The 10,372-nt window shown below is 38.6% G+C and overlaps 1 protein-coding gene across 1 annotated transcript; it reads left to right on the plus strand.

The window, feature by feature from the left end:
• Positions 1-209: 209 nt before the first annotated feature.
• Smp_078010 (casein kinase, putative) lies at positions 210-620 on the plus strand (the record flags this gene model as incomplete). The annotated part of the gene is made up of 1 exon (XM_018791915.1): positions 210-620. The coding sequence occupies one exon, from the start codon at positions 210-212 to the stop codon at positions 618-620; it is 411 nt and encodes a 136-aa protein (XP_018645018.1).
• Between the last annotated feature and the right edge of the window lie 9,752 nt (positions 621-10,372).

The following is a 10,372-nucleotide window of genomic DNA, read 5'->3' on the forward strand; positions in this document are numbered from 1 at the left end:
CAATCTCTGTTCACCTGACGACAATAGATATGCCAATATGTAGCCTACCACCTTTAGGTCCCTTTTTGTGGGCAACTGTTATCTTCCAACTGGTTACCTGAAGATTTTTAAAAATTTCGTCTAAGCTTTCATGCTGTCTATTGTACTGTTACTAGATGTTACCATTTGAATTCATCCATATAGTGTTTTTTTCCTAATTGTTGCTCAAAATGTTAATTTTTCAGGCAAATACTAAAAAGCAAAAGTACGAACGTATATATGAGAAGAAACTAGCTACGTCACCTGAAGCCCTATGTAAAGGTTATCCTGTAGAATTCGAAAAATATTTGCATTTCGCTCGTGGTCTAGCTTTTGACAGCCTTCCGGACTATGTATTTTTAAGAGGAATTTTCCGCCGTTTGTTTCAAAGCCTCAATTTTGTTCTCGACTATGTTTATGACTGGGCACTTCTGGGTACAAATTCGTCTAATACTAGTCAGTCAATAATGAATGCTAATCCAGAGTGTGAAGATAATGCGAATCAGCATCAAAATAATGCAGAATGTCAGGGAATCGATAGCACAGTGGGGGCAGCTCAATACGCGCTCCCAGCACTACTAATTCATCAACAATACGCATAGATTTCTCATCAATGTCAATGCTTATATAATTATCCGTCATTTATCACACCTAAACAGAAATACATCTGCGGCTTCTGGCCCTTGCACTTCTATAGCCTTAACAATACATTGCTGCGAACATAGAGAAATACCAAACAGAATCTAGGTCCCTAAACTCTATCAAACACAACACTGACACTCAATTTATTAAACTTCTGAAAATCTATGTGACCTTTTTTCTGGATTATCGGAAAATGATAATAACCGAGTAGTTGCGAACATTAATCTGATCGAAAATTGGAAGAAGGGTACTTGACAAAATTAGTGACCTGATTTATTGGTCAGCTTTTCACTTCACGTTTCACATCCTTTGGACAGTCATTCATACCATTAGGAAGAACTGAACAGTATTAGTACAATCTTGTATGAACAGCTGTCTTCACAGGAATGACGCCGACCACATTGATAATGACAAAGTAAACGATTAGAATAGACGGTAACAGCATGTTCAACGTCAAACAAATCCTTCGAACTACAAACACAAAAATTTAATTGCTTGAATACCTGTTCTTCATCCGGCATGTAGTGGGTACGACTGCCATGCTTAAAATGCGTTCAACTTATCTGTACATGAAGTGAAATCAAGTGGCCACTGAATCCACGTATACTTAAGCATAAGCTACAAAAAAGATTCCTTAATCGAGCTTTCTTTAAATTGTCTGTCAAGTTACTGTACTGATTATTAGTTGATTAATTCAAACTGAATTTGTGAATAATTTTTGTCATAATTTATGTATTTTACGACCTCATTCAGTTTACATTATTCGAAGTATCGAGTGTAAAATAGTGTTTGTATCGACTTGTTAACCGCCTTTCGAAGGCACACACCCAATATTAATTGTCGTTCAACACATTACATGTTCTTCCCTGCTCGTATATATCCTTTCTATAATTGCTGTTACGTTACCAGGCTACTAAAATACATGTCAAATATTTATCAGTTGATGTTATTAATAACAATAATTTATTTTTCAAATAACAGTCGGTTACATGAGGCAGGCCAGTTTACAGGCAAGATCAAATTGTTACAGAAGATGCAGTCTTCACTATAGTGGTACACGGGTACACTGATCATAAAATTATAGGCGATAATACTTTTGAATGTAAATGATATTAGTATGACTCATATTGTCGATATGACAGTTGGTACGATTTATGAACGTTGCGTTACGACGTGTAACTGATGATGGTAAATCCATGCATAATTGAGAGCTTATATAAACTGTGGCCTTATACCAACAACGTTCATTATCTTTGTCGAACGATTGGATGCCTATTTGAGTTAGACAGGAACGGTGTAACGAACAAGCTAACTTCGAAGTCACACCTCGCGGTCAGCATCTAACGTGGATTACCCCACTCGACGTATTAAAGTACCATGTCTGCTTTGAAGACTGTATAACACAAAGAACGTGATTACGTTAATACATTAGTAAGAATGAGTACAAAGACTTTAATGAGACTAACAGCGCATTAGCCAGTCCATGGCGTATGATCAACTGATGCGCGTTATTTTGTCCTTAAATTGAACAGGGATCGATGATCTGTTCGATATTCAGTGAACCAACTCCTGGATGATTTGGCTTGGGCTTAGTGACATCTAACCGCCGCTAAACATTAATTATGGCGCTGATCGAAGTCATCTGTCCCATATGAGTTTTTGGTGGCAAATCTCGAGGGGGCTGAAGAAGGTATAAAGAAAAGAGAGAAAGAGGAGCAAAGCAGACAGTATTCATGCCTATTGGAGTTGAGACATTTGTGGAGGAATATTTAAGGTATGACGGCGGGACTATAATGTATAGACTGGCCAATCAGAGGCTTTTAAGGGGTTTCAAAGTCACAGCGCCCATTTCAGTGCTTGATGTTCACGTACGATCGGTTGTCAGAGGATTTTAGGGAAAAGGTGATCACTGAGCGACTTTAACAGATGGGACTACTGAGAAGTTCTTTTATTTGTGGTTGTGGTAACAAAATGACGGCGAGACTAAACTATACTGCCGACCTTTGAACGAATCTTAAATGACCTTGAGAAATGTTAGCCAATCAGAAGACAGTTAGTGTACAGTAAAAATTTATTATACAGAACCAAAGAATTAAAGTGGATACACTTTTTTACATGAGTCAAAAACTTCTCAAGGTCAGATATAGGTTCAGAAGTCCTAAAATCATAGTGCATCCGGTACAGGAACACATCCATATGGCTCCATAGTAGTCGACCTCTGAAACCATGATAAGGTCTCAAAAATTCTTTAAGCGTCGACCACATAACTTCAATGTTGTTGGTATATTGGTATGGTTTACTGTTTAGGGTTACAGTTAAGGTTTAGGGTTAGGGTTTGGGGTTTAGAGTGAGACTAAAAGTTAGGGACGACCTTTGAGCGACGCTAGAGTGATCCTGAGAGTGTCAACATAATAACTAAAACCAAATGAGGGTTATAAACCAGTGTGAAGAATTCAAATTATGATTTACAGTTCATGGTTAAGGCTAGGAATTATACTTAGGGTTTTCATCACGAACTGACATTAGCTACAATTCCAAAACTCTATTTATTCGAATGGATAATTGAATTTCGCGCCAACATCTTATGATCACCCCTCTTGTAGACGCTGAATTATCACGTCTTCCCTAAAATCCGCTGTAAACCGATCGTACGTAGGCATCAGGTACCAAACTTAGCGCCGTGACCTTGAAAACCCGCGAAAGCTTCTGATTGGCTCGGCAGTATAGTTTAATCTCGCCAAAATGACTTGCGAACCTTGTGTGGACTACCGTGATGATGTTGTTTTTCGATGAAATATGTGTTAGAGGAAGAAGTCTGCTACAATAGTATTTTTCGCTCGATCCAGGTTGAGAATAAGGCAAATTATGGCGATTGTTGTGAACTTGATAACAAAAGCACCAGTAACACTGACTGCAACGGGGTACTACAATATATACTTATGATTGAAGAGAGTACCGATGCTTACATAGACTTGGCTATGTGCATCGTGTCTTTATCCACAAGTGGCATTTTTTGGACCCAACAACCGGAGTGCACACAAACGATGTTTAAACTCTGTGGTCGAAACTGAAAGTTTTTTGCGACCTTATCATGGCTCCATAGGTCGACTATTATGGAGCCATATGGATGATTTTTTTCTCCCGTATGCATTACGATTTTCGAACCTTTTTATAACCTTGAAAAGTTTTCAAACCATGTAAAAGAAGTGTATCTACTTTAATCACTTGGTTTTGTATATTATATTTTTACTCTATACTAACTGTTTTCCGGCCGGCTGATATTTATCAGGGTCACATAAGATTCGTTCAAAGGCCGTCTATAAATTGTAGTCCACTCGAAAACAAGCACGTATAAGGTATGAGTGGATAAAGAACTGTATAAATGAAGGTGGTTCAAAAAGAAGCTGAAAGTATAGGATTACGTGTAGTTTTGAAATATAGCACTGAAAGCAGTATTGTGATACACAAATGGCTATCTCCCTTTTTTGTTGAAGTAATTTCAGTTCATTTTTATTCTTATTGATTTTATAGGGTAATGGGCAGGCTTGGTTTTTAGTAAATTATCTAGTTTTGCTTGTAATAAGATTACTCGGTAGGAAGTGAAAACAATTCAACGTCAAACGCGATTTAAGGATACATTTTGCATGATAATACCATTGGTGAATGACATCCCACTTGACCATAAGGAGGCGTAATTCAACAACTTGTTGCGCCCTACAGACATGAGTGGATTGAAGTTACCTCCTCACCATCATGTTTGCTGGTCAGTGACGCCACACTCCCTCCTTTTGCAATGTTAGACACTCTTTCGTCTGTAGTGCGTGTGAATATCGCTTTAATCTAAGCTCCTTGTTGGAATGCACTGTAACCACCAGTTCCACGTTGCAAGCAAATGAGATGGTTAAAGCTTCTGTATTGTGGGTTAGGCATCCATTTAGTATATCACTGTCATGAAGATAACCAGTGGTGTAAGTTATGAAACACAGGTCAGATTATATGTGGTTTAGAGATGGTAAGGATATATAGTAAGTCAGAGAATATGCAAGAGTTTAGAATTGTGAAATGAGCTCCTTATGATCGGCCATAGTTGATCAGCATCCATAAGATTAGCGGGTTATCTGTATACTTGTAATGGAGAAAAAGGACATGAAACTCGGTAAAAATAATGCAATTTTAACCAATAGAGAGGTTTGGGATCTGAAAGTGAGGATTAGTAGCGTAAGGGTATAACTAATAATCAATGAATAATGAGAGTCAACTATGTGCTCTGTCATTTGATTATATTCGTACTAATGACAATGGGGATCCGAAATATTCATAATCTGTCTAGATAATAGGCAGTACATAACAAAGTGTCTCATTGGTGGTCGGTATTTCACGGTATAATTGGTGAAGCCCTTTAGTTTCAAGCAACAGGGCTATTATTCTTTTGAACATGGTGATAGTGTTACAGTTACGGATAGGTATTGGCAACCTACTCCATAGTAAACTATCCCCTACCGTAAAAAAACTTACAACGCATTGGTTTTCGGTGTTTTACGGTAAATAGTTTAAACGCTTTGTTGCCCAGTCTGTAGACCGGATCATGTTTGGGCAGGAGGTTAGGAATGAGAGTCCATTTATTGCTTTTTAGAGAAATGTCAGATTGTTCCTTAGCCTATGGTGCCGAAAAGGTTCTAAAAAGAGGTACTAACATCTACCTGTGTAATCAAGAGTGGATTCACTTCCTAGCAGTTGGCATGTGAAGCGTCTTTGAATATCTACTCTCATTTCGTTAGGGGTGTTCATATTAGAGAAAATAAATGAGCATTATTTAAGGGAATGTCGTACACATATTTTGTAAAGTATAAGCTTAGCCTCTGTTGTGAAGAAATTTTTCGTTATGAAACCGATTAACCATCTAGCTTTAGAAATAATAGAGGAGGTATGTTCTTCAAAGTTTAGGCTCCTTGTGTAATTAATTCCTAGATAATAATATATTCCGAAAATAGTAGTTACAGAATTCACGCCAGTTTGCAGGCATGACCAATTCGATATAAATAGTAACATTAGATGCAGAGAACAAACATGTGGTATAAGATTGTTTTAAGTTTGCTAGTTCAGTAATTGTTAAATAGTTTATTTATGACATGTATCACAGCAATCCGGAGCATCAGCAAAGAACTTTTGGTTATTTCTTAAGTGGATAGCCTGATGATCTATGAACGGTGTTCTTTAAGGTTATTTCCAGTGCCTGGGCGAATTATTGATAATTATTTACAACTAGAGAAAGTGAAATTAAAACAGAGAGCACGGAACAATAAAGCAATCATTGCCGAAATATGCCGGCCAGGTTTACCACTGTTCATGTTAGATATTATCCAAATAAGTTGAGGTTGCTATAGACATTGTTAATATAAAGTGACAGCAAGTAAGTGGTTAAACGTTTGAAGTTCCTATAATCTCACTTGTGGAATAAGATACACTTACAGGCTCTAGAACATTTAATGCACTTTCAGAGGAGCAGTATACATCAATGCAGCGAACAAACAATTTGATAGATTTTATCGTGCAGATAGATTGTGGTAGATTATTCCAGAGTCTAAGAACTTTACAGGCAAAGTAATTCATACAGAGAGGTGATTTAGAATATGTTAGTTTTGCTAGTGACAAGCAGTTACGTTGTGGTGAGCAGAAGACCGGTGGGAACAATCAAATGTATTTAAGCACGAATTACAAACTATCTCACTAAAATTCTGATAACCATACAGTAAACGGTTAATTTGCAAAATAACAAACAATTGTCTCAATCTTCACTGTTCCTTCTGTAAATATCAACCTATCTTCTCTAATTTCATTGTTTGTGCATTTTCCTGCCGATTGCGCTTCATTTCAGTTCTTTCCTTATCGGTCTTCTGCGAAAATACAGTCTGTGTCTAACCATCACCATATACTACTTATATGGATATAAGTAGACCACACCATACTCGTCCCCCCTTTAAAGCATTCGTTCATGGGGTGGTTCTGCTCGCCATGCCACTTTCTTATTTCACTTCAGCCTGTAACAAACTATCCGTCAGAATGTCGAGTCTGTGGCGTTCTGACCTCCATAGCTCCGTCGACCTGCCGGGGCACCAACATCCGCATCCACCCGGCAGCTGGGACGTTCAACACCTGCACTCCACCGGCCTGCTGAGCCATCTGCATCCGATGCCCACCCAGCAGCCGCACGTTCCACTGCTTCTCTCCGTTGGCAGCACCCGCTGCAGCCAACGCCGCCCCGCCAGAACACTCCACTCGACGTCACCTCTCCGTATCAGACTGCCCCAATTAGCACCTTAACTCTAGACCTGCACCGGCGTCCGCAGAACAGCACCCTTCACCCTCCTGGATGGCAGCGACACCAAATGTAGTGAATGAGAACACAGGTGAGGACAACCAACTAAATATTTAGCACAAATTACAACGCTGTTTGGTAAAATACAAAAAACATGCTCTGATACTCTACTTGCAAAATGTTCTTTAGTTGTCTCAAGCTTCATTGTTCCCAGATCTCCACACTATTTGCTTTTTATTTCTGTTCTTTTCTTCTTGATCTTTTCAATCTTCTGATGTCAGATATTCTATTCCTTACTCACGTCATATACTACTTATGTCGATATAAGTAGCCCACACCACACTCATCCCCCCTTTTAATAAGCTGTTCACGCATTCTTTCCGATCGCCATACCATAGTCTTCTTCGGTGCTGTTCGTGAATCGTACTCATGATGTTCTTGAAACCATCTCTGCAGTTGACTGTTTGTACATTAAAATACGTGATTTATTGTTAAAAAGGTTCCGAGTTACGTAACCTGTAAGGCTTTGAGACTTGGAAGTCTGTTTCATTATCTGTTCTGTAAACGACAAGTAGTAGGAGTACCTAAGTCTACTACTGTGTGTAACCTAGATAACATTTCACCATTTATTGTAAGATCTATGTTGAATGATGTGTCACCGAAGCATATACATCCACGTTTGGCTGTACCAAGCTCCAGCTGCTATTTTGAGTACCACTGTGCTACCTTGTTAAGCTTCATGCTGATGCAATTTCGAACATTGCTGAGCTCATGTGGAGAAAATGAACACACTACTTTAGGATCATCTGCGTACAAAAGGGGCCTACCTACACAAAAAAAACTCACAAATATCATTGGTATAAAACTAAAAAGAGCGAAGGTCCTAAAACACTACCTTGAACTACGCCGCTTCTAACAGGGACGGCGTTAGACAGTGAAAAGTTAATTTTAACTATTTGATGTCGGTTACTGAGGAAGAAATCAAACCAAGCAAGCAAAGGGTTTGTACCCCATAAGATGCGTGTTTACCTGTGAGAATGTGGTGGTTGACAATGTCGAAGGCTTTAGAAATGTCCAGGTATAGCACTAATACAAGATATCCTTGGCTACGCAGAAAACAAACTAAATTGAAGAAGTCATAGTGACATGCCATACGAGATCGATTTTTAAGAAATCTATGTTGAGTACCATTGATAAATTTTTCAGTCAGTAAATAGTTGGATAGTTCGTCACTGGTAATTTTTAACATAATCCTAAAGATAACTGGAGTAATATTTATCGGCCGATAGTTGTTCATGTCAGTTTTATCTCCAGATTTGTAACGTGGTATGATGTACGCGGTTATCCAACAGTCAGGTTAAGAACCTGGATCCACAGAGAGAGTAAACAGCTTTAGAAGAAGAAGTGGAGTGTATGGACCACCATATTGTAGATCGTGTATTGATTTAAGTTTCTGAACTTTATTTTTATTTGCGTAAAATTTTAGTTCATAGAGATGCTTTCCAAAATGCATTATCTTTCACTTGTTGCGGTTAGATGGTAATTGCCACTTTTCGCCCCAGATAGTTAGGTTATTGAGATCATTTTGTGTCAGGGATAGACTTTCACTTAGAGCCTGAGGCTCATAGCTGTGTACTGTTTTGAGATCATCAGCATATAAGTATGGTTTCCAAATTTTATGATGTTTTGTATATCGTTTAGATACATGAAAAACAAAAGTGGGCCTAATACACTTCCCTGGGTGACGCCACCAGTTATTGGTCTAGGTGATGAGAGACAGTCGTTGTACTTTACCATTTGTTTACGTTCCGTTAAGAATGAAACAAACCGTGAATAGAGTGGGTTGTTGATTCCGAAGGACAGTAGTCTGACTAGGAGCCTATTGTGTGGGACCTTATCAAAAGCTTTCTTAAAGTCTGAAAATAGGACTGATACAAGATGTCCGTTGACTCGTTCCACAGTTACATCATTCGTGTAGTCTACTAGGCGTGCATCACATGATCTGGATCTAAGAAGTCCATGCTGGGAGACCGAGATGAGATTGTTGGTAATTAGGTGTTAGACTACCGCTGCCTTTACTACTTTTTCTATCACTCTAGACACCACTGAATTAACGTTTATAGGCCGGTAATTTTCAACATTGGCTTCAGATCCTGTCGTAATTTTAGGGATGATATATGTAGTTTTCCAGGCGATAGGGTAACAAGCTGTAGAGAGTGATATCGCAAATAGTTTGAGAATTAAAAAACACAGATATCATCACCTCCACGTTTTAGCATGCTACCCGGAATACCATCTGGTCCATCAGTGTAGGAGTGTTTCAATGTACTAATTGCCTTAGAGATATTTTGTACATTGAAGTCTACGTTAGTAATCTCACAGGGAGGTGCTGGAATTAGTTGTGAAACATTTGCTGGTTTTTCGATAGTTAATAAGAAACAAGTGTTCACTAAATAGTTGAGGATCTTCGTATACTTGTTTGTCTTTATTCAATATGTTCCCTCTCGATTCAGAATGTTCAAGTTTATTTTGAAAGAATATGGTGAGTGCAGAGTAGTTATTATTAAGTTCGACAGCGCGTTTTTCTTGTTCGACTGTTTTTGTGTACTTAATGCATCTGTTCGGACAAGTACTTCTGTCATCATTACTAAAAGGGAAAAGTCATTAAAGTAGTGGAAGCGAGTACAATGTCTTTGAAGACGTCTTCGTGTACCGATCGGTATATAAAGATCTTTAGAGAATTTAGGTCCACAGTATCCAAAGTGTGATTTTGTTGATGGTACTTCTGATGTTCTGATAAAATATATTGGTTAGTGTGTCGGCATTGTTTGCAGTAAAGAATGTTCCCCAGTCAGTGCTTCTGAGATAATTGTAGAAGTTACTCCAATCAACATTGCGATAGTTTCCACGAAGTGTTAGAATTTTACGTCTCCCGGTCATGTTTTTTAAATTAAGGCTACACACCACAATGTCATGATCACTACCTGCAAAACGTTTTCCAATATACACAGTGCTGGGGGTGAAGCCACTGGTAAAGACTAAGTCCAAGATATTTTGATGTCTGGTAAGGCTACTGACACACTGAGCCCACGTTCCTGTTTCTAGACATTCAATAAATGATTCATAACATTTCGGAGCCTCGATTGGAAACTAAGAAATTTCAGGCATGTTGAGGTTACCACAAATAAGCTTGCCTGGGAATGGAGGGGATAATGCTAGCGCAGGTACCTCTGACGATATTGTTATCTTACCTATTGATGAGTAAGTTTGACAGCAGATACAGCCGGATAGTAAGGTAATGGAATTCGATGGCTTTAAAGCCATCCACACCGAAACCTTCAGTTTGTTTAGTTCAGGCATATCACATAATAGTGAGTTCAAGCTAGAGTGGGCGTA

Source organism: Schistosoma mansoni, assembly GCF_000237925.1.
Source record: "Schistosoma mansoni, WGS project CABG00000000 data, chromosome 1 unplaced supercontig 0034, strain Puerto Rico, whole genome shotgun sequence".
Taxonomy (NCBI): domain Eukaryota; kingdom Metazoa; phylum Platyhelminthes; class Trematoda; order Strigeidida; family Schistosomatidae; genus Schistosoma; species Schistosoma mansoni.